The 25,489-nt window shown below is 42.3% G+C and overlaps 1 protein-coding gene across 3 annotated transcripts in view; it reads right to left on the bottom strand.

Moving 5' to 3' along the window:
- Window positions 1-9,301: 9,301 nt before the first annotated feature.
- The window catches only part of anks1ab (ankyrin repeat and sterile alpha motif domain containing 1Ab), a 197,066-nt gene continuing 180,878 nt past the window's right edge, over window positions 9,302-25,489 (bottom strand). For 2 of the 3 annotated variants that reach the window (XM_042342162.1, XM_042342163.1), the window contains 3 exons: window positions 24,184-24,285; window positions 22,486-22,577; window positions 9,302-11,763 (listed from right to left, as the gene is read on the bottom strand). In XM_042342162.1, the coding sequence (XP_042198096.1) occupies window positions 11,760-11,763; window positions 22,486-22,577; window positions 24,184-24,285 (198 nt within the window). In that variant the 3' untranslated portion in view covers window positions 9,302-11,759. Of the gene's footprint in view, window positions 11,764-22,191; window positions 22,578-24,183; window positions 24,286-25,489 lie in introns of those variants that run through there. The other variant, XM_007894134.2, reaches the window with a different exon arrangement.

The raw sequence follows: 25,489 nt of genomic DNA, 5'->3' as shown, positions 1-25,489 counted from the left end.
ATCACAGATTGGTTTGGATGAAGAAGACTCTTCGACCAACCCAAACCTCATCCCTACAGAACATTCAAACAACAATCCGCCCACTATTACTGCATCGAGCTGCTATTTTAATGAGTCCTGGCTTCAACCGGCCTTCCTGGTAACCTGATACAGTTAATACCTTCTGGGTAAAGACAAAACTTCTCGGTGTCTGTCCTGAAATTGCCCTTTACATAACCTGTGTCCTCTTGTTCCACTGTGATGTTGTTCTGCATTTCACAAGGCTGTCTGTTGTTCGGATATATTGGGGTCTAACGTGCGCTATTTCTTAATGGGCTTCCTCAATAAGCAATCCAAGTCACGCAAATGGGAGACAGAAATCCGTCACATAAAGAATAACGTATTCAACAGAATTCATGCTCCAAAATGACCTGCTTCCACCAGCATTCCATTCCACAGGGATTCCTTACTGAGGAATTCTGTTAAGAAATAACACAAATCAACATAGCCAAGTGTCTGGCTCGTGTCTGACACATGAGGAAACCCAAAGCCAAGCTTTAGAGTTTACAAACCAAACTGAGAGTTTTATGTACCTCATCTTTTAGAGAACCACAGAACCCTGGCTTCCAAGTGAAGATCGGTGTAATTCTGGACATTGGGATATGATGGAGGATCATGTGATGACACACAGGATGTCATGGCACTATCCAGGCTAATGAATGAACGGACGTTAGGCCTCTCAGTCTCTATCATTGCACACGATGATACATCAAGTACAAAGCGAGTCCCTCAGTCTATCTGGTTAGACGCAGACATCTGTCTGAGGCTGAGCAGTTGTTACAAGTCATCAACATTATTGTGCTGTCATTTAACCAAAGCACACTGGTTAATTACTCACCACTTCTTTATGAGGCAGTTAAAGCCGGCTACAATCTGTCGTTAAAGTTCTTCAGTCGTAAGAGATTTCCTAGGAACTTTGTGATTTTTACCATATGTCCAAATTATTAGCCGCCAATCCACGCAGGAAGCCAGTTAATCCAGGCAGGAAATTGGAAGTAACATCAGTGGCAAACTTATGACCCGGAAGCTGGATCATCAAATATTTTCTTTGCAGATCCATTTTAACTTGGGATTTCATTTTCTGGACCCAAAACACTGCATTACAACAGGGAGGCCTGTATGTGGGGTCCTATACACGGGGAGGCCTGTACGTGGGGTCCTATACACGGGGAGGCCTGTACGTGGGGTCCTATACACGGGGAGGCCTGTACGTGGGTTCCTATACACGGGGAGGCCTGTACGTGGGGTCCTATACACGGGGAGGCCTGTACATGAGGAGTTGTGTACTTGGGGCCACCCTGTGTACACATTAATCGCGGTAACTGTCCACCATAGCACGAGGCCCATTCTACCTGTGAGGCTTCAGCTCATGAGGATGTCTGACTGAGGTCTGACTGAGGAGGTGGGTATTCCGAGGGTTAGGAATAGTCTGTTGAGCTGCTTGTGTCAGTTTATTGACTTGTGGCAGCTCTTTCCCCACCCTCTTCCCCTTTGCCCTTCATACTCTTGCTGCCAAAGTCTCTATCATTTCTCTTTTAAACCCATGATTCAAGCAGAAACTGTTCATCACTTGATGTAAACGGTGCATTCTTTAGTCTGTTTGTTTAATCTTTGCTGGTTACTGAGGCTCTGATTTGAGCAGGACATTTCTTGGGAAGGTGCTGATGACCTTGGTGAGATCTTAATTTTATTTATTCTTTATCTATATTTGATGGGAGCAGAGTAAAGCTTTTATATATCGTTTAGCCCTGTAGCTCAGTAGTTAAGATTAATCGCCTCGCAAGCGAGAGGACTGATTTAGATTCTCAGGCAGGCCAAAACGTTGGGCAAGTTTCCTTACTCCACACGCCTCTGTTTACCTAGCAATCAGTAGGAACCCGTTGTTAGTTAATTGGCAGATCGCTTTTCTGGGGGTAATAATCCCTTCAAAAAATAATAATTATTATGATTATTATTTATTATTCTCATCTCAACATAGATCTGCCAATGTACTTTGGTTCAAAGGCACACGCGGACGCATGCACACGAACACACACACAACCACTGGATTCATTAAAATAAGGCTACTTTTAAACAAAACCCACTCCGAAAGGTTTTGATTCTAATTGATAAGTTACAAGACTGCGGCTGATGCAGAGTTGGTGAGGTGAGTAGCAGAGTGCAGCAATTGGACATTAATCTGAAATCTTGGCCAATCCATTTTGTCACTGTTTACAATGAAGAGTCTCTCAGTTCTCTGTGCTTATCACAGTCTCACAGTAACGTCTTCTCAGAACGACTCGCGGACTCTGTCAGTCACAGGATCTCGCAGCAACAGGAACGAGCTGGGATTCAGTTCAATTATTGCTGAGCTGGAGCGAGTGGAAAGAATTCAGACAAAAGGAAATTGTCCACAATGGAAATAAATGGATTGGTTGACAATGGAGAAATGGAGAATAAAACATCATCAATCCTAAACTTGGGGAGATAGGATCAGGGAGGGTGGAGGGCAGTGGGGGAGAAGGGTGATTGAAGGCATGTTTGAAGAAGAAGGTCTTGGGACAGATCTTAAGGAGGCAAGGCAGTCTATCCGTTCTGTGATAGGGAACTAATGGATGGTGTGATGGTCGTAAGGAGTTTAGAGCGAGTGTGTACACAGGCGGCAGAGTTATGAATTAGTTGTAGTTTGTGGGTAGTGGATCTGAAGAATCGAGGCAGGAGGTGACAAAAGCATGGATCAGGATTTCAGCTGTGTTGGACATGAGATACGGGCAGAGGCCGGCAATGTGATGGAGGTGGAGGAAGGCTGTCCTGGTTAGGGATCAGATGTGGGGATAGGACAGCTGGGGCCTGAACCTGACCCCTAGGTTATGCACAGGTTCGGTAAGTCTTAAGTCTAGGCTGGGAAAACTGAGGTCAGAGCCGCAGGAGAGAGGACTATGCTTCTGTCTTGTTGACATACAACTGCAGGAAGCTTGTGCTCATCCTTGTGTTTGATGTCTGACAAACAAGCTGACAGGACATCAGCGGAGCTGGAGTTGCCACCGGAGGAGGAAGCGACGTAGATTTGGGTGTCGTCAGAATACATGTGGAAGTTGACCCTGTGACTGTGGATGACATCGCTGAGAGGGAGCATGTAAATGAGGAAAAGAAAGGGGCAAAGGATAGAACCTTGGGGTACCCGCAGGCAAACTTGCCTTTCCCACACACAAGACAGAAAGACACACACAAAGCGAGAGAGAGAGAAACACACATACGCACTCATCTGCAAGTCAAAATGATCTGTTCTTTTCCTGAAGCCAGGGGGACATCTGAAAAATCATTTTCCATCACAATAACACTGTCATTATGGTCCCAAGAAAACTATCAACAAAGGTTGTATTGGAAGGATTGCTTTGATTTATTGTGGATTCTGTAGTGAGCTCTGGGAAACAACTGCCTGCCTAATGTGATGTGATTCACAACCAAAGTCAATATTGTCACAGGCGGTGTCACAATATTGACCTGGGTACCATGTGCCCATAGATCATCCCTCTCACCACAACCTGTTCTTATATTACAGCACTTTTCACATTGGATCAATTCTAAAAGTCTTTCTTTACGTCTTCCACCCTCAAAGGAACTCCAAACATAAAGATGGGCTTCCTCAGGGCCAGCCTCTCTGCTCTATTGATAGTCAACCATTCTTCCTCAATCTCCTCTCCTCCATCAAACAACTTGGTGAGACCACACTCTACTGATTCCAATCCTACCTGACCCACCTCCTCCACTTCCTCTCCTCTCTTGGTTTCTTCTCCTATCCTGGTACGGGGTACCCCAGGACTGTATCCTTGGCCCCCTCTTTTTCCTCAAATACATGCTCCCTCTTGGTGATGTCATCCGGAGTCACAGGGTCAACTTCTGTAGGTCTGCAGGTATGCAGACACCCAAATCTACATCTCCTCGTCCTCCAGTGGTGACTCCATGTCCTGTCAGCTTGTTTGTCAGACATCAAGCGCTGAATGTCAACAAGATGGAAACCATAAGCCACTGATATCCTGTCTGTTGCCTGTCAGACATCAAGCTGAAATTTCCTGCAACGTGGACAACATGGAAGCCATCCTCCTTGGTTCTCCTCACCTCTGGCTCTGACCTTCTCAACCTTTCCGGCCTCTCTCTCAAACTCACTGAACAATGCACAACTTCAGTGTTCAGTTCCCTTTCTCCCTTTTCTTCACCTCAGCCTCATCACCCATCTCCATCCCAATCTCATTCTGAATGTCATTGAGACCCTTATCAGGTAACATCTGATTTACAAAGTACACACAAGGCAGGCAGCAACAAACACTGTGGAAGAAGAGACTGAGTTCATCACCAGGGATTAGTACGCTAACAAAAATAGTTATATCAACGAAGAGTTCGTTTACTGACTCAATTCTAGATACACAACAGAAAGGAAACAGGACATTAAACATTCATTCATTCACCACGAGGTAGAATAGATCCTGACTGCGCTGACTAAAGTGATTCCTGGACCCTGCGTGAGGGGCAATATATAAATTTACGTTATTTTTCTGTCCATTTGCTATTCCTATTTCAGATTACTCACCAGACAACAACAACTTGCATTTATATAATCTAATACTGATCCATCTTTTGCCCTGTCGTTCCTCATGAGAATCAAATCCTTTTTTGTTAATTAAAATGCAATGTTTTTAGACTTGCCATTACAATTGGGGTTGTTATTCTTATCAAAAATCATTACAGTCATTTTACATTTTGTACAGAAACTCTCAGGCAGTCAGTCAGTCAGTGAGTAACTACACTAGGAGGCACTGCTATTGATCCGTAAATTATTGGCCGTGTTCCTATTAACTTGACATCATTTTTTTCCCCCTAATCCTTTTGGCATAGTAGCTCCAATAACTTTTAATTATTTTTTAAAAAAATATTAAAATTCCTTTCTTCCTGTAACTGTCAGTGATCCCAGCCCTTGTGGTTCAATTCCTGCTCCCTCTGTGGTTTCTGCTGTAGCTCAGGACAATCCTAAACAACCACATTACAGTTCGAGAGGGTAAAAGAGAGGAGTTAATGCTTTGGCCCTGTACCAACTCAAGCTCTCAGTCACAATCTGAAAGTATATTTTGAATTTAATATTTAATAACAATCCTTGCACTTCATCTAATAATAATAATCCTTACATTTGTAACAACAAAATCCCAAAGCGATATACCGGATACTGAGAGTGACTGTGTGCTTTGTTTGTTGGTGAATGTGGCAGCCAATTTGTGCATAGCAATGTCCTACAAACAGCCATAGAGTGAATGGGCATTTAATGAAAATCCACTTGAGCTTTATTATCTGACACCAAGTTGGTCAGTCAGTCTGAGGAAAGGCAGCAAGTGTGTACAGCAAGTGGCTAAATGGGGAAAGGTGAAATATGCTATAACCTTCGGTCATGAGACACAGCGACATTCATCGCAACCTAAAATTGTGATAACAACCAAACTCCCCTCAGCGCAGGACACCAAGGATGAATGGTTCCCTTGTTGGTGTTCCCTTGTTGCTAGAGGGCATCAATTTATTCAGGTTGTGGAATACGCTGCCGGGTGTGATGTTTGAGATCGGTTCATATTCTTTCAACAGAGATCTACATAGATATCCACTAGAGGAGTAATTGTAGGGGATCGGGGAGGGGGGGCAGGTAGAGGCAGGTAAATGGGACTGAATGGATTGTTCCTTCCAATAGCAGTACAGACACAATGGGCTGAATGTCCTCCTTCTGTGCAGTAAATATCTATGGTTCTATCGGAGAGCCTCTGCGAGGGAGGCAGGAAGACTACCTATTGAGAACATGTTGCGTGACAATCTATTCGGACTGCAGAGACCGTCATCCGGTAACCGGAAGCTGATACTGTAACCAAGATAAAGCGAACATGCAATTTGGGGAGAGATGGAAAAAAAAGCCTGCAGCCCGTCAATACACGGAAACCGGCTTCTTTTTCCTTGGGGTCTTGGAGTTTAGAGGATTAGAGCCAGTGCCCGGAATCCTTTCTGCAGAATCTGCATCTGAGACATCAGAGAGGGCTTGTGCTGGCATTCCTAGCCTTTTAAAATTAAATTATTCCTAATTACTCGCAGGAGATAAAGGAATAAGAGGCATAATGCTCCCCCAGATACACCGGCAGAGCAATAATGTGCTGCTCAGTGACGCGCTGCAGCTTGCCTAGTCACTTAAAACTCTTCTTTGTAAAAGATTAATGTTCAGACACCTTCCATTAGAGAAAAATGCTCCATAACATGGCATGTCAGATACATGTAAGGCAGCTCAGGGCTATGCAGCCTCTTCACCAAAGCGATCGTTTCAGCTCTTCGGGCTGTTGTTTATTTTTTGCACAATTCTATGTTCAGTTTATTCAATATGAATGCTCCCATCATTCTGTGCGTTTATCCAATTAGAATTTTCCCTCATTTAGAATGAAGAGATTTATAATCTGGGTTTGCCAGAGACCCAAGGTTTACAACAACAACAACAAGATTCCATTTATAGAGCGCCTTTCACGTTGGGAGGACGTCCCAAGGCCTGGACAGTTGGGTCGGGACCCGAGCAGTGGGGAAATGGTCAGGGTGAGGGGAGGGAACGGAGGGAGCAAGGAGGGGGGAAATGGTCAGGGTGAGGGAAGGGAAGGGAGGGAGCGAGGAGGAGTAGAGAGTCGAGAGGGGAGCTGAAGGCTCGGTCAAAGAGCTTAACTGCAGCAGGACAACACGGTGCAGCAATGCTTAGTGATTGCTCGCTTCAAATGTTCCCGATCTGAACCAGGGCGCTGGGGAACACTGAGGAGACAGCAGACACTCACCACAGGAAGGACAAATACTGAGGTTTAATACAACTCCTGAGTCCAATCGATATATTGATCAAGCAAAGGGCAGCCCTCAGAGTTTCACAATGGAATTTTTCTAGCCTGCTTAGCTAATGTGAACATCTGGAAAGATCGAGCAGACTGTGGACAAATTATTTGCGAGCAATTAAATTAGCCATTCACTTCAGTGCTGTGCACAAATTGGCTGCCGTATTCGCCTACAGCAGACTTGTGGAGTCCTGCAGCTTAGAGGTTAGGGCACTTGCCTCGCAGGTGAGAGGACCTAGGTTTGATTCCTGGGCGGAGTTAAACCTTAGGCAAGTTTCCTTACTCAACACGCCTCTGTTTACCTAGCAGTAATACGAACCTGGTTGTTAGTCAATTGGTGGATCGCTTTTCCAGGGGGTAATAATCCCACCAAAAAAATAATAATAATCAAAATAATAATGTGGTCACTCAATCTATGACTGTTTGTGGGACACTGCTGTGCGCAATTGGCTGCCATGTTTCGCCCACAAAATATAGTCAACTCACTTTACTGTATATTCTGTGAAGTGCTTTGAGACGTCCAGAAGACATGATAAGGCGCTATATCAAATGCAATTATTATTATTACAAATACAAATTACAAATGTAGAGTTACCTTACTTTATAGCAATTCCATAGGAATCACTTTGAAACATTGGTAATTGGTACAGCCAATAAGGTTTAAAGAGAATTTTATAAACAGAGTTCAAAATAACCTGCTTCGAATTCTAAACCTATATCCTCTATTCCAAAGTGGAAGGTGATGGACATTGGTTAGTGAGCTGTATTAAATCTTAGTATTTCTCCTTAATTCTTTGTAATTCACTAACGCATTTAATATAGTCAACATTGAAATGTCTCAAAGGGTTTCATAGGCAATTTGCAGAGTGTAGTGATTGCGTATTTGAGGGTGAAGAAGTCAGTTAATTTGAGCACGGCAATTTCCCACACACAACCGTGATATGAATGACTTTTTTTAAAAATGATGTAAAGGAAGCTTCATACTCACTCTTTCAGTTGTGTAGAAAGTCTTGTACCAATTCAAAAATAGAAGCAGTGAGAAACCAGGTCAGGAATAAGGAGTTATGCCATATTTCAAAAATCTTCTCGTGTAAATGGTCATTTTTATCTTAAGTATCTGTCAGCAGATTGGACCAGTTAATGATTTTTCCTTCAGAATATTGATTTTATCTGTTTGAGATTCCAGACAATTTATAATAATCCTTACCTTTGATATAGCGCCTCATGTCTTCAAGATGTCTCAAAGCGCTCCACAGAATATACTGTAAAATGAATTGTAGGTATTTCCAGTAGTTTCAACTGGCCATTGTCAACTGTATATTTTGTGGGTGAAATGTGGCAGTCAATTGCGCAGAGCAGTGTCCCACAAACAGTTGTTGATTGAGTGACCTAATTATGATTAAAACATTTTTTAAGAAGGATTATTACCCTTCAAAAAGGGTCTGCCAATCGACTAACTGGGTTCCTACTTACTGCTAGGTAAACAGATGCATGCGGAGTAAGGAAACTTGCCCAAAGTATCACCGTGCCTGGGTCCTCTCTTTTGTGAGGCGAGTGCTCTAACCACTAAGCTACAGGACTCCAATTTTATTTAGTATTGGACAAAACAGTGAAATTTACAGGATAACAGGATTGCAGCTCCTGGCAGTGTGGTTTTCATTGTTGACCGTGTCCTCATTCAGCCATTCTGATTAATTTCTGGCCTCGGTCACTGAACTAAACACTGTTGGGGACTTGGCTCTCATCAAATACAAATGTTCCATCTGTACAACTACCCTGCCAGTTATTTCCCTGCTATAGATATTTTGTCCCTCTGGCATTGAAGGCAATTTTAGTGTTAAAAGATTTTATTTAAACCAATTTAGTGGGAAAAAAGTGATATCCAACCAAGAGCCTAACCTATTCCCACTGCTACTCTGAATACATGACTCCATTCACATCCATGCTGAACCCAGCTGAGGGAAGGATCATTCCTACGATGCTGATAATTTATCTAGTCTCATTAAACTAGTCTAATCATAGCTTCTTTCCCATTCCAACAAGCAATTCTAAGCCTCGGTACCTAACAGCTCCTCTTACACTTGATCACTGTCATCCTGGAGAACAATCATCATCTCTGGACTGTCAATAGAGTTCAATCTGGACTGACCTACAAGATTTGTTATCTCAGCTCTACATACAATGACAAATGTAACCCTCTAAGCAATCATCTTAATAAGTGAATTGACAATGGACAGTTGAAACTACTGGAAATGCCTACAATTAGTTGTAGTGAAAAGGTTGAACCAACACAAAGCAATAAACACTGAGAATTATCAGAAACACAGTTTATCAAATTATTGTAAAGTGAAATTGTTCAGCATATTTAGTCCCTGTCCACACGAAACACACACAAATGGTTTCTCAGGTTCCGTTTTATTCATTGATTTCCAATTATACAAATTATGAAAAAAAACACAGAAACATAGACTGGAAGCCCAGGTATATTTACAATCTGCTATTTGTAGTGAGGTCAGTCTAGTTTTTGCACAAAATCCTAGTGTTTGGTACCATGAAACGTCCAGTTGCAACACTTGTTCATGAGTCTAGATTAGATATATATACAGAAATACGTCATTGAAGTACTGCAACACAGAACCGAAAAATTAACACCCAGCAATACGTTATTAGACTCATCGCTACCCATCAGATTTATCTAAAATTGAGAACAAAATATACACCAGTAAGCTCTGCTTAGTGTCTACACAGCATTCACAGCCCTTTTCCCACAGTAGAAATATTTAAAAAGGATTACTTTATAACAGTGACAGGATCAAGACTCAAATTAGAAGGTAAATGTCTAGTCCGCCTGCCTGCTAGTGCACTTTACTGAGATCATTACCTTCAATCCAAACAGAACCAGGACGTCATAAAGAACAAAAATCTCTACAAAAAAGGTTAGTCACTTATTGTCACCGATCAACAGGTTGGGGGGGAGAGAAGAGTGGAGAAATCATCAACTTTCATCGAAAACAAATTTGATTTTTAAAAATAATTACTGCTGAGATATTTGTATAGAACCTTAATACCCTCACTGATCAGCTCTGAATTTTCTACCGTGTGTGTCCTACTCCACAGGACGAGTTTGGTTATTGGAATAATATCAAGTTATTTTGCTGTGTTACATTGTACGGCATCTACTGAATTTCTATGAGATGCCCTTCCCCGATGTCGAGCTTGTGACTGGCAGGCAGTGAGATGTCCACCAGCCAGAAGCCCAGATGTTCTCAGTCAAAAAAGCCAGTCAGTCTCCATGCGTGTTACTGTGTAGCTTTGGAGTGAGTTATTTCAGCTCTGGAATGAGCAGACCATTCTTGAGAAAGCTGGCAAGAAAATAGCAGTTACTTTACCGTTTCCAGAATGCATCGTCAATCAATAAATGATGGAGTGGTATTGATTGTGGCCCCAAGCAGCCTGCTCTTTTGGGTTTAGAAGGTATACTATATCCAACAGTTTGAAACCATCTGAAATTCATTCAGTTCAAACCTAAGTACAAAATTGCTCCAGTCAAAGGCATGACTGAGGTTTCAATCTTTATTTATTGTACATCTGTATCTGAAACTAATGGACAATGAGAGGACGTTTCACAATTTTATAATTTAAACAATTGTGTTGAATAGTATTTTGTTCTCTTCCCATAATATGGCTCCAATGTAAAATTGGCAAAATTGAAATCCTTTTAACGTGCTTTAACAGTAATCCTGCTGCCTCGCTATTGTTGTCCTAAGCAAATGGTTTGAAATTGCTTGAAATTTTGTAATTGCTTTTAAATCCTCCAAATTAGAATAGCCATCAACTGTATTACACCCCAGTAACCTTGAGCTTGACTGAACTTATTTAAACCACATTGCAAGACAGAGAGATTAAAACTGAACAGAATCTGGCCGTGTTCTGATTTAACGCCTGGGCATTCCTCGCTTGGTCTCCGATGCTGAAGAATAGTCTCATTTGGAGACCTTGCCAGGATTTGATAACTTACCCTGGTAGATTTTGCTGTCCACAGGCTAATACGTTTTTCACTCCAATCAACACAGATTATTAAAACAATACACTCGCTATTCATTTATAGAGACACAACAGTGTTAGGTCAACAGTGTTAAGTACCTATGGAAGACTATGTTCCTACAGTCTCATACAAGTATAAATAGTGACAGTAGTCTGGAAATGTATTGAATATTACAGAATAATGAGAAGCCCCAAATCAAGATGATGATTTTGAAAGATCACCAGTGAAGAGAGAAGGTTCAGATTACACATGCCTATCATATACATCATCTTCAATACAATTACTGAGTTAGTAACCATGGAACTCTCAAATATCCCAAATCAAGTTAACTTGTCTTATTTTCCGGGGGAGAGGAGATGAAAAAAATAAAATGGAAAAAATGACAGACAAAAAAAAAGATTCCTTTTGTTCTGTCTGAAATTCGTGTCATTCTTTTATGCTGTAAAACTCTGGGGATGCAGCACATGGGAATTCTTGGCTGATGCACTTGACAGCCCAGCAATGAACAGGTTAATGATCAATCACCACAGAGTAAATTGATGTCGATCTTCATTAAGATTCTTCTTTGGTCACAGCCCAGTTTTCCTGGCAGTTTCCAAGCACGGCCTAGGTTTTAAGTCCCGAAAACGTGTTTCCTATGTTGTGCTGTAACCAAGAAAGTGGAAGCTGGCTGGGACCCCGCTGTCCAACTGAACTCTCATTCCAGGTTCCAGTTGTGGGATGCTGCTGCTCAGACGGTTTAATGCACTCTTGCGTTGATCTGGGATACCCAATGTCACATTTCCAGTAAATATACTCACCCCAGAGTTTCAGCTACACGGAATGAAAAGAAAAAGATGTATGTGATGTTAAACTCAAAACCACACGTGCACACAAATATGAAAAAGGGCGATTTGATGCAAGACACAATTTACATTAACTGAGCTAAAAAATAACACCTTTCGAGATATCTGATCTTTCAAGCATTTTAAAACTGTCCTATGCAGCCCACTGATTTTCACTCAATTCCCAATGCAGATTAGGAAGCAGAATCAGAAAGGGGAGAATTCTTATCGAACCAATGAGTTGAAGACAAATTGGCAGGAATTAAAACAATCTCATCCACTCTCAATAAGCAAAATATCTGTGGCTTTCCCTGACAAACAGACACACTAATTAGCTGGTGGTTAATCTGCACTAAATCATGAACAATTTTATTTTGACTTTTCCAAAACAAGACAGGTTTGAAATGCAGACAAGTGCAGACAGCTCAGTGAAAGGCATCAAAATGTGAAGTATCTGGGCTTAGTTAACTGATCTCACCCAGGGCAGCTGTTGCAGTGCAACAATTGGCCTGTGTTCCTCTGAGCTCGTGAGGGGAAAGTCAACTCTAGCTGTAAAACAATTGTGTGAACTTCAGTTAATGACACGCCTAGGCTCCGATAGTAACCCCTTCTCCACCTCAGATAGTCTACTAATGCTCAATGTCAAGAATCACACATCATAACGGACACTTGGGCAAGTTAGCAGAGGGTGTAGGGCATGGAACCACACTCCAGTTGGGAAAAATGGGGGAGAAGAAAAGAGGAAATACTGGAGAATAGACCGATTTAAACTCCACAATGCTTAACAAGAGTTTCAATGTAGACAATATAAAAAAACATTCCTAATTTCAATTTTTTTTCAAAAGTGAAAGTCACAAGTAAACGGTGAACTCAGTGTTATAAAAATCCTTACTGTTTTGTGTGTTAAAAGATTGCAAGGAAGCAATTAATAAAACAACACAAAATTGTGCAGGGATCTAACTGATTTAGTTCAGTAAAATATGGCTTCAAATTTCTGTATTAAATGAAATCTTGTAAACGTACAACAACAGCTTGCATTTATATAGTATCCATCACACAGGGTAGAGTCCCAGAGCGCTTTACTAGAGTGAGATACACACAGCAACATCATGTATAAAGCCAGTTAGTTTTTCGTCAGTCACAATTCAGTAAAACATTATAAACATGTATGGTTCTTGTTCTAGTATGGATGGAAATTCAATAAAGATTTTATATAAATAACGACAATAATTTAGTACAATATTTAAATTATCCATCTTCACTTAATACAAGATTAAGTGAAGATGTATTATTTAAAAAGCACATTAAGTTACTGTTGCTAATTCTTGGCTGTGAGTTTCAGGCAGGATGTTTCTGTAGAACGAGACTAGTCCTACTAGGTTTTGCTTCTTTGATATTACATGACTATAACTCAACTATTGAGTGGAAAACCTTGCACACTGAAGTGGCTGCGGTGAAAGGACAGTCAAGGCAGCTATTGTAACCAACTCTCGGTCACCACTACTCTCTTTACTGGTCTGCTCTTTCCTAATTAATCACTTCAAGCGTTTGATTACAAAGTGTGGCATCTCCTTCCGTCTCGTCAGTAATATAGTTGGGGAAGAGAGAAAGATTGAATGAAAATACCAATGACTAATCTAAAAGCAGAAGCCAAGTTAAAGTTAATATTTCAACTCTTTTGAAGGATCTAATCTAAGCCTTTAATCTGATTTTACAAACTATTGCGAAAATACAAGTAAATGAAAAGCACTATGGGGATTCTGGACTAAGGTAGCAAGGACCAACAACAGACTTTGCAGAGGAGAGATTGGGGAACGGACAGGAGGAGGAAAAGGGAACGATGCTGCAAGAGGTCCACTGACACATGCATGATTAGGCGATAAAATAATGTACTCAACTGGGGCTCAGTCTATCTTGCCTTACAGCATGTGCAGATTTGTGTCAGTTTTGTAGTGTACACACAGCAAAGCAAGGCAGCTTTAGGTAATGATTAGGGTTGTGAATGTCTAAACCTAATGCCCAACTAATACAAGACAGACTCCACTACACATTTGTAGCAACAAGTGTTTCCACACAGAGAGAGTAAACAAGCAGCAGAGAAGTTCTAATCATTGGAATGCTGGATTCCTATAAATCTCAGCATTGAGATTTACCCATTTAAGATCAAAGCTTTCTACTGTTTCATAAATATTGTGCTGAAGATGTACGCAGGCAGACCGATGTTACTCAGGCTATAATTTTCATGCACAATCATTGTATACCATCCTAAAACAACACTAACTTCTGAAATCAGTGTCTGGCTAATCAATTCCACCAATCAAACCCAATTAACATCAGCAACTGAGATGTTTTAATTATTGCTTTGCTTATCCTTATCCCAAAGTTACTGACTGCGAGAATTTGTAGGTTTAAAAATTCTATTTGTATTGAACTCTTTAATGCACTTAAATTGCTACAGCATAAGTGAACTCTAGTGGCAGAAATGAGAATCCACACTTTCATTTAGCAGCAAAAACGTAGGGAAATCTGCTTAGATCAACTTTTCTTTGGCAAACTGATCTAACAGGGCACTTTTTATACAATTAGATATTATAAACATTTCTGAAGATATAATAAACTGTAAGAACAAAATGCTAGTTTACTATAGACCAGCAGGGCCGAATGGCCTGTTTTCTGTGTTGTATATTCTAATATATTCTAATGTAATATATACTATTGACATCCTCTGAATGGAATGGTTACTTAAACACACTACTATTCTTTACAATATCATCTAGAGTTTGTTAAATACTTCCCCTATAACAAATGATTAATTTTAACTATTATGTACAGACATGCTGATCTTAAATTACAAGTGCCACAAACACAGAGTATGTAGGAGCAGACAAAAAACCACGTTATCACATTTCATAAACCTCAGCTCCTCTCATTACCAGTTAAATGTTAGGAAACATCTGCACCTTCTTTTCTTCCATGGGAACATCTCAAAATGTTTCACACAATGAGTTAGGTTGAAAAATGACTCCTGCAATTTGGCCTTTTTGGGGGATGATGTTGGGTGAGATGTATATTTGCTAGGACAAGGGGAAAATGTCTTGCACTTCTTTAAAATAAATAGTGCTGCAGGTTCTTTAAAGTCTACCTGAATTGTCTCAACAGAATTGCCAGATACGATCTCGTCTGAATCTCTCATCTTAAGAACAACGCATTGCTTCCTCAGTACTGCATGCATTAGGAGCTCAATTCTGAAACAAGCTGGAAATATACTACATAAACCATATTAAGTTCTTATTTAATCCACTTCAATCATCCCTAAATTTCTTCAATTATGCTAAACTGAATTCAGGCTAGGATTAAAATACCTCTTCTAACAAAGTTTCCTTCAGTGAACGTTGCTTTGAGAGTAATTTTATTTAAACTTGACCCCCAATAGACTCCCGATGTCGACCTCTGTTAGTACATATTGGATCTGTACATATAAAGTCACTCATTCATCAGAGTCCAGTTAGCATCAAATACAGGGTCACAGAAATTACTGGAATCATTCGTCATATTTTTAGACAAAGCAGATATATAAAGCTAGCATATTGGGCAAGGTCTGACCTGATTTAAATTTGTTTTAAATTTGCATCTGCAATAAATCAATTGTAGATCTTGTGCCACTCGTGGTATACTGTACAGCTCATTGCTTTTACTGTCAAAACACCCTCTTCAGTCTACTCAAGGTGGTAAGCAAAGTCAAATCTATTTTTTTTAAATATAACAATCCTGTCTACATTGTAAAGGAAAATCATTATGAGATTACTAATGGCATGCCAGTCCTCACAACACTGACAACATTATCCTCACAGATCTCTCTCATACTTCCTACTGTACCATCCTCCACACATCTCTGGAGATGACAGCACCAGTATTATATCAATCCAGGGGAAAAATAATCTCAGGAGTGATGTTTCTGAGGTCTCACCCATGCAGTTCCCACTGTTCCAACGTGCTAGATAAATGAGGCTCCATCCCTTTGCTTGCTAGCTTGTTTGAATCCCCAACTTCCAAGTGAAGGGACACACACACACACCCACACTGCACTACCCCAGGGCCTGGGAGGAAAGTAGGGTGTGACTGCAGTACGGAGAAGATGCTGCAATTTCAGACTCTGCCACGTACGTAGTTGCTCTCCTGATTCTTCAGTTTACATCCTTCACACAAAACTAGAGGCTGACGAAGAAGAGAATTTGGGACCCAGCGTGGGAGTAGAGACTCCACCTAGAAGGACCAAGATGGTATTCTCAGCACTCACCAAATTAGGGCAGATGTGGCTTGTGAACTTTGCTCTAAGTGGTTGCCTTTAATATCAGTAGTTTCCAAAGGGGAGCCAGGAGGCAGTTGCAGAAACAATTTGAATGACCATAAGATTAGTGTAATGTCTTCGAACTGCAAGACATTGCCATCGTAGGACACAAACTACCAACAACAATAACAAAATTACATTTATAGAGCGCCTTTCACGCCGGGAGGACATCCCAAAGTGATGAACAGTCAGGTGTCGGGGCCCGAGTATGGGGGAGGGGTGGTGTAGGGGTGAGGGAAGGAAGAGAGGTGGGAGGGCGACCAAAGGCACAATCAAAGAGAAGGGTCTTCAGACCGGACTTGAAGGAGACGAGGGAGGAAGTGAGGCGAAGGGACTGTGGGATGGAGTTCCAGAGTGTAGGGGCAGAGAGGCTGATGGTAGGGTGGGTCAGGCGGGAGACATGGAGCAGGCCGGAGCCCGCTGAACGGAAGGAGAGGGCAGGTTGGTAGGGAGTCAGCAGGTCAGAGAGGTAGGAGGGGGCAAGGCCTTGAACTCGATCCTCTGGGGATGGGGAGCCAGTGGAGTCGGGCGAGGGTAGGAGTGATGGAGTCACGAAGCCTGGTGCACAAGAGTACACAAGCTGTAGAGTTTTGGATGATCTGCAGCTTGTGAAGGGAAAAGTTGGGAAGGCCGACGAGGAGGGAGTTTCCATAGTCGAGCCTTGATGTGATGAATGCGTGGGTAAGGGTTTCGGCAACCTGAGGGGTGAGGCAGTGGCTGGCAATGTTGTGGAAGTGGTGGTAGGCAGTGCCGGTCATGGCGCGGATGTGGGGGAGAAAGGACAGTTCAGGGTCAAACAAGACACCCAAGTTCCTAACTGGCTGAGTGAGGTTGAGTGAGACGGTGTGGGGGCTGGAGGAGAAGCTGTTTACTGTGACGAAGTGGAGGCAGTGTGAAAGGTAGGACCTGAACCAGTCAAGGACAGAACCTTGAAGGTTGAGGTGGAAGGAGAGGCGATGGAGGACAATTGAGTGGTCCATGGTGTCAAACGCGGTGGAGAGGTCAAGGATCCCTGGTCACACATGGTCAGGATGTCATTTGTAACCTTGACCAGAGCAGTTTCAGTGCTGTGGGAAACCCGATTGAGGGGGTTCATAGAGGGAGTAGGAGTAGGAGGAAAGAGCGAAGCTTGGAGGCAGCGGCTCTCCCAAGGATCTTGGATAGGAAAAGGTTTGAGATGGGCCGGTAGCTGGATAGCTCCGATGGATCAAGGGAAGGTTTCTTCAAGGTGGGGGTGATAATGGTTGTTTTGAGAGGGGAAGGAACAGTGCCAGATGGCAGGGAGGTTAATAATGTTGGCTAGTAGTGGGGCAAGGAGGTGGAGCTGGGGATGGGGTCCAGGGAGCAGGTGGTGGGCTTCATGGAGGTTATGGTGGTAAAGACAGAGGAGGGGTTGACAGGTTCAAAGGTATGGAAGGAGGGATGGGTAATTGTCGGATGGGTAATTGTGGGGGTGGGGGTAAGGAGGGGATGGAACTTGGGAGGGCAGTGGCAGCTGAACGGATTCTCTTGATTTTGGACTCGAGGAAGTCCAGCATTTTCTTGCAGTGAGAGTCAGAGGAAAGAATCTGCGAGGCGTGGCGGGGAGGGCGGAGGAGCCGGTTAGTGGTGGAGAACAGGAGCCTGGGGTTGCCCTTCGCCTCCAGGATTAACCTGGAATAGAAGGATGATTTGGCCGAGAGCGAAGCGGTAGTTCTTGATGAGGTCCAGCCAGATGTGGCGGTGGACTGTTAGGCTGGATTTGAGCCAAGTGCGTTCGGCAGCCCGCACCTGGCCCTTAAGCGAGTGAAGGTGGCTGGTAAACCAGGGTGAGGATCGTGAATAGGCGGCAGTTCGGGAGGTGAGTGGAGCAAGGGCGTTGAATGTGGTGGAGAGGGTGCTGTGGAGAAGGGTAAGCACAGCGAGTGGTTTGGTGCAAGAGGTGGGCCAGAGGAGGAGGAGTTCAGAGGACTCCAGGGCAGCAGAGAGGGATTGCAGGAAGATCTTCTTCCATGGGCGGTAGAAGATGGTGGTAGGTTTGGAGGCAGTGGGGAGAGGGATATGGGAGTTGAGGGAGATGAAATGGTGGTCAGAGATGGCCTTGTCAGTGATGGTGACATCCGAGACGTTGAGGCCCTGGGTGATCACCAGGTCAAGTGGATGACTGTGGGTGTGGATAGCACAGTGGATGTGGTAGGAGAGGTTGAGAGAGGAGAGAGGAGAAGTTTGAGGAGGTGGAGCAGGAGGGGGTGAAGTGGAGGTTGAAGTCGCCTAGGATGATGAGGCGGTCAGAGCAGAGGCAGAGGGAAGCAAGGCGGGTGGAGATGTGAGAGATGAAGGTGGGGGAGGATTATGGAGGGCCATAAAGTAGGAGGATTTTTAGAGGGAGATGGGAGGGATGGCGTAAGGTGTTCGAAAGAGGGGAATGAGCCGGTGGAGTAGGGGAATAGGGCAAGTGACGCCCTGTATATGAGGACCATCCCGCTGCCACGGCGGTTGGGGTGTGGGGTATGGTGGTAGGTGAGCAACTTTGGTGTACTAGTCAAGTTTGTTACAAAATCATCTCTAGTTTTGGGGCTGTGAATTACAAGTAACCGTCTGAATTCAGCATCAATATAATGGAACCTGTGTCAAATTTGTTGGATTTAAGGGTACAAATTTATTGATGATCATCTCCTGTTTCAAATGAATCTAAAATATGACCCTCAGTAGAAGGTCATCTCGGCTGGGGTCTAAGTACCAGGGAGAGATAGGACTGGCCTTGTACAGTACGGGACTCTCAGGTCAGTCACTATGGTGGAGTCCTGTAGCTCAGTGGTTAGAGCACTCGCTTTGCAAGTGAGAGACCTGAGTTCAATTCCAGGCAGAGGGCGAAACCTTGGGCAAGTTTCCTTACTCCACACAGAGCCTAATAATAATCCCTCCAAAACCAAAAACAATAATAAATTGTTCATTTTCAATCTACGACTGTTTGTGGGACATTGCTGTGCGCAATTGGCTGCCGCGTTCGCCCACAAATATACAGTCAATTCACTTTACAGTGTGTTCTGTGAAGCGCTTTGGGACGTCCTCCCGACGTGAAAAGCGCTATATCAAATGCAAGGATTATTATTATTATTATGGCAAGCCGTGCAGTCAAAGTCCTCAGATGAAAAGAGCCAAGAAGCTCAAAGGGAACATATGTTCATTACCGAATTTAGACCCAATTAGGCACAAGTGGTGAGCTGGAAGTATTGCGTTTTCAAATTCCTTTCATAAAGTGAAAACTAACAGATATTTACCCAAAAGACCTGAAGATGGTGGTAGGTTAGGGGGAGAGGCTGTGGAAGACTGTTCTTGCTACATGGAACTGTGTTTAAGGCAAAGTTTAGCCAGATGTTTGGGATGTGGGTAGAAGTTAAGACTAGTGGAACCCCACAAGTGAGATGTGTTGATCCCCATTATGAAGCCTTTGATAGCTCTTGAACCCGTTCACTACCAATGATGCTTGATTTTGGTCTATAAATTTTTGTCTTTCAATATCCAGGGCATTAATTGGGATTTGAACTAGTCAGGATTTAACATGAAACCCGACACCTGAGCACAAGATCCTTTGGGCAGGTGGCTCAATTCCAAGATATTTTGTGATTAGGGTTCTGACTAATATATATTTGGGTTGGAGCTGATCGGAGGACTGGCTGGGGTCCTCCTTAGGGTTTTCCCTTCCCAGCTCCCCTTAAAGAGGTGACTGTGGATAGATTTGAGATGGGGGTGCTGAGCTCCCTCTAGTGCCAGCCCCCGCCACCTATGTGGACACCCTTTCAATACTGGCTGTGCAGTCCACAGATTGACTGCAACGTATCCACAAAACATTGTGTAATAAAACACGAGAAACCATGGGGAAATGGAAGAGAGGGGGGAATGGGGAGGGGAAGCTGATAGGGTCCACAGTCTCTTGTAGCGCCTCTTGTAACAGGCAGTCTCTATGGGTTCTTGGCAAAAAAACTCAGATAATTTCATAGGAATTCACACTATGTCCAGATGGTAAATATGAGTGAGTGGAACAGTGCATGTACAGAGGCCACTGATCCTCATCAGTATTGAGAATGTTCTGGAAACTTGACAATTTTGAGGCTAAAGCAAAATGAAGTAGGCACCAAAGTCTATCTACCTCAGCTGAAAATTGGACAAGAGAAGACGGAAGAGTTTGGAAAAACTGGGAAGGACTTTAGAAAGAAATTTAGAAAGAATAAGCGCTTTGAGACGTCTCGAAGACGAAATAAGGCGCTATACAAAATGCAAGGATTATTATTATTATGATGAGGAAGATGACAGGGAATCCCAGAACCCATGGAAAAAGTTAATGAACGAATGTCATGTGGGCGCCGGTTATTCAATGAAAATGGAAAGATTCACATGTTCAACATCTAGGTCATGACGTTTGATGCACATCTCAAAAGTCACGGTGTCTGTGGTTTATTCCCCAGCAGAACATGAGCTGTTGGTGGCAGAGTCTCCAGTGAGCTGAGAAAGTACAATGGCCTTTTACAGTTAAGTGTCTGAGACCAATTATGCTGCTGGATTCCAACAAAACAACTCAACAGACCATTCTGATAAACAGATTATTGTGCTGTTTAAATCAAGAGGTTAATCAATTGGAATATGACAACACACAGAGACTGTCACCTATTAATTCAATAGAATTGTGGGACTGTTCAGTCTCCCGTGTCCAATTTCCAGAAATCTTCCAAGATTCAAGAGGCCAGAATATACAAAAAGGTTGGTTGAGTAATTGTGTGCCAGCAGATAGCTTTAAGATGTTTTACAAGATAACACAGCAGTATTCACGCAGGCTACAGGTGAGAACCAGGAACAGACCAATATTGTAACAAACATCATTAAGGAGCTGTACATGGATTGGACAGTGGAAGACAACTTTGATCTGGCAAAACTATTTTGTTTGACCCTTGAACATCTTCTGTAGACTGCAGAAGATAAGCACAGGTTTGGAAAGGTCAGTTTAGTGCCGAACAAAACTCTAATAACAGTATTCAGATTTGATCTGTACAATTACAGGGATTAGTTTTGGCTAATAGATGAAATCAAGAGTGCAGTTCAAAGCGAAGCTGTGGACTATCTAATATTATGAAATAATAGTCTGCTTTTAAAACCTGCCCATCCATCACACCTACAGTGTATCAAGTGAACAAGTTTTTGACTTTACAATGAAGAGCATTCTCCTAATTTTAAAACCAACCCTTTGTTTCATTTTACCTATTATCCCCTTAAGCAAGTGTGAAATATGGCTGTTGTCAGTCTTACTTAGACAGTTAATGGAAAGAGTTCACTGTAGCAGGGAGTCATTCCAACTAACTAGAAAGTGAAGGAAAAGCAGATTAAAGTGAGATTTAAAGGATCTAAATAGCTTTCACATCAGCTTTGCATGAGAGTATAAATGAATTATAAACCAGAGATCGCATGCGTTGATGGATGGCATCACAGCAAATCCTACACACTTTAAATCCAGTTGTACTTGACGCCATGTGTAGGATTCGGTCTATACAATTACAGGAATTAGTTTTTTGCTAATAGGTCAAACCAAGAGTACCCGAGGCCGCGGACTATCTGATCCAACCTAGAAAATGTTTTAAAACCAGTCACTCGTGCACTTGCCTTTTTTCACACGCTGTTAACACGAGCATCTTCATTATCTTATTACAAATCTTTTCATTTTAATCTTAAAGCCTGACCCATCCTTAAGTTTAAAACAATGCAGTCAATATGGCTGGAGGTCACTCAGCCCTTTAAACATTTAATATTTTTAAGATTTTATCTTGGGTGTTAAAAATGGTGTCAATACATCAAAATATGCTAATGAGTTATTTGTGTTAGTTTAGCCAATTTGGCCGAAACACCTCGCAACCTACCAGCCAGGTTATAAACAACTAGGATGAGACTTGCTTTGTGAAAAACGTGAAGGAATCAAGTTACAAGGATAGGTTGTGTGTTACAAGCATATTATTTCCATTGGTAGAAGTACCCAACCACTGGCCCAGGTGTTAGTGTCTACAACACTGACACCTGCCTTTTAGTGGCTTATTGGTGGATTAAGGAAGAGCTCACAGTGTTGGAAAGTTAAAGGACCTCAAGTTTCAGGAAAGGAAGAAGATTCGTAAGAGTTATTTTCAGGATTTAAAGTAGCTCAAAGATCGCCAGGGTATCTGAAGGCAGCTGTAGTTGAGTTAAAGTACAGTACAGGAAACTCAGTGTGACATGCCCTCTAAAAAGAGGGTGAAAGCAGCTTTATATGTTCCCCAAAGGAAGTGGAGGTGGAACAGGCTCACAGTGCGAAGGCACAGAGTAGAAGCAGGAGAACCTGGCAGTCAGAAAATGGTGGTTTCATACTTTGTACTGATCGTCCTCTTGGAATCCTGCTTAGAATCAGCGATCCAGGCCACACCGCCATGGGACTGAGGCTCCTGCTCCAAGGAGTCGATCTACAAAAGCAACACAGAAACAGCTCAAACTATTGCATAATAAAAGGCAACTCCCAACCAATGCTGGGTACATGCAATAAAGTATATGTAAGAGAATCTGACTATGACTCTAATAGGAACAGTGTAGGAGAGAGGTTAATTAACCCCAATATCATTTTCCATCATACTTACTAACATATATTATATATTATAATAATCCTGCATTTGATTCAGGGCCTAAGCATCCAAAGGTTTCAAAGCATATTATGGTGAATTGCACTGGCAACAGTTAACACTTCTTTTGGCATTACAGGACCTGGTTCAGTTACCAGGAAAGAAGCTGAACCTTAGCATTAGTAACAATAAACTAAAATTATTGCTTGGAGAGGTTCATCCTCAAGGCAATCCATCTCCTTTAGATAATAATAATCCTTGCATTTGATATAGCACCTGATCACATCGTTGAGACGTCTCAAAGTGCTTCACAGAATATACTGTAAAGTCGATTGACTGTGTATTTTGTGGGCAAAATTCAGCAGTCAACTGCACACAGCAGTGTCCCACAAACAGTTGTGGGTTCTTTTTTGGCGGGCGGAGGGAAGGGATCATTAACCCTGGAAAAGCGATATGACAACCGACTAATATCCGGGTTCCTACTTACTGCTAGGTAAACAGAGGTGTGTGGAGTAAGGAAACCTGGTATTGGTTAAAATTTTACTGCAGCATAGAAATATCAGGCAGAAAGTTCCTTTGGAATAGCAGAATGAGGCTGAATTTGCACGTCCAAATTACGAGCCAATTGCTTTTTTTATCCAATCTTTACCCAAAGATTGACATATTGCACTAGATAATTAGTTTTAATCCCAAAGTGGTAAATTCTTCCTCCCCCAATAAACGTGAGAATGAGGAAACACCTCTGTTAGCAGTGTAAAGTGCTTGACAAATCAACATATTCAAACCAAATAACTAGTGAGTGGCCCATGAGAACATTTTCGAACATTTGAACTCCTTTAATGCACTGAACATATATGTAGATGGACGGGGCTAAATCAGAAAGCAAACATGTAGTCAATAATACTCCTCGCTACATATTACTCAGCTGGATATCTTCCTCTATTACATTTTCAAAGACACATTGATAGTATAAATAAAACATGAAGTCACTTCACAATTCACAAAGTCATCTTGGGATTTAAAATGGTTTGGAGATTAAAAACAATGGCTCTGAAGATTACATTACATTCTGAAATAAACTATTCAGCAAATTTGTCATTTCCACATCTTGCAGACATTGCATGTCTATATCTAAATTCCCAACACGCAGAAACTCCACATTTAATTACTGAATGTCTGCTCCAATGTCAAACTGAATAAACTTCTAAATTCCATATGAACTTCTCTATTAACCCACTTTAAAGAAGCTCTATAGTTAAGGCTATCTAAATATATTCTCTGCTTTTTAATGAGTTCCAGAGCTACCTGAATACTGCATCTTGCAGATTACATCTTCCCCTGGTAATGAATCCTTTTGATGCTAGCAAAAAACCCAGTGACAGCCATGCATGAATGGAGTTGTGCGTGGAAACACTGAAGACAAATAGAGAGAGAGAGAGAGAGAGAGAGAAACCTGGGCTCCTTGGCTCAATGAATGCAGCGGCAGAGGCGGGAGGAGAGGTCTGTGAGTAGTGCACGTATGACAGTAACAGCATCTGCTGTTGGGTTGCTGCACCTACGTATTTGGCAAGAAATGACAGCAAAAGTCATCAGTGATCCAAGTTCAGTACATGCCACACTACTGCTGGCACTGCTGTCAGATCAGCAGAAAAATTACCACAACTTCCTAATTTACTCTGAGAGTTACCCTTTACTTGGTGAAATGAGACACAAGACAGATCGCAGTATTTTACAACTGGTATGTAAGTCCAGATGTTCATTTATTTCTGCTGCTTGGTCAGTTTATTTTGCATGCCTTAAGTTTATTCTCTCATTTCTCTTTGTTTATAAAGGTGAGAGAAGTAGCGTCGTTAGCAAAAAATTCCATATTAAGTACCCTGCGTCAAGTAATAAAAACAGATTAGATACAGAGTAAATCACCCTCTGTTTTCCGCCCAACAACAAGTCTTGCCACAATGGTGAGAGAGTTTCCATTTCTTAGTGCACTTCAATGAACTCCCAACATTGTGTAAAATGCATTCACTCAATTGGTTCAGACTCATTTCACTTATTCCTTCTTTATAATGTTGACATGGATTCACTTTGGCACCAAACTGAAAATATAGAAGGAAATGTTTCCCTTACAGGTGAGCGCAGAGCACAATGAAAGTAAAGAAACCATTCTGACTGAATAAATCTGACACTGACTCAATATGGTCATTTCTTGCTTTCCCTTTCAGGCATCCTGCCCTTTTGGTACCATTCACTCTCCTGCAATAGGAGAGTCACAGGAATTCACAATACAATACAAATTCACATTTACACTGAGCCTCTCACATTGGAAGGATGTCACAAAGTCTTCAACAATCCTGGTTGACACCTGAGCTGGGGTTGGGAGCTGAGGGGAGTGGGGGAGGGAAAGAAGAGCAAAGATTCGGTCAAAGAGGTAAGTCTTGAGACAGGACCTGAACAAGGTGAGGGAGGGAGCGAGTTGGAGGGGCTCTGAGTTCCAGAGAGTGAGAATATTACAACAATCCATCAGTGAGTATTTCACCCCATCACCCACACTTGTTCTAGTATGAAACTACCCCACTTACTGGAAGGGTGGAACTGGCTCACAAATGCAAACTTTCTTCGGGCCTCCCATTTGTCATCTATTGGTGAACTAGTGCCCCCCTCACACAGTGGTTTTCTCCATAAATGAATCACACTGTCTGTGCGTGGTTCTGGGCAATATTTGACAGTGCTTCTGACAACAAAGGATCCTCTCCAATCCTGCA

The sequence above is a fragment of the Callorhinchus milii genome, unplaced genomic scaffold (genome assembly GCF_018977255.1).
Source record: "Callorhinchus milii isolate IMCB2004 unplaced genomic scaffold, IMCB_Cmil_1.0 Scaffold19, whole genome shotgun sequence".
NCBI classification, from domain to species: domain Eukaryota; kingdom Metazoa; phylum Chordata; class Chondrichthyes; order Chimaeriformes; family Callorhinchidae; genus Callorhinchus; species Callorhinchus milii.
Note: the sequence above shows the minus strand (reverse complement) of the source record. Positions and strands in the feature narration are given on the sequence as shown.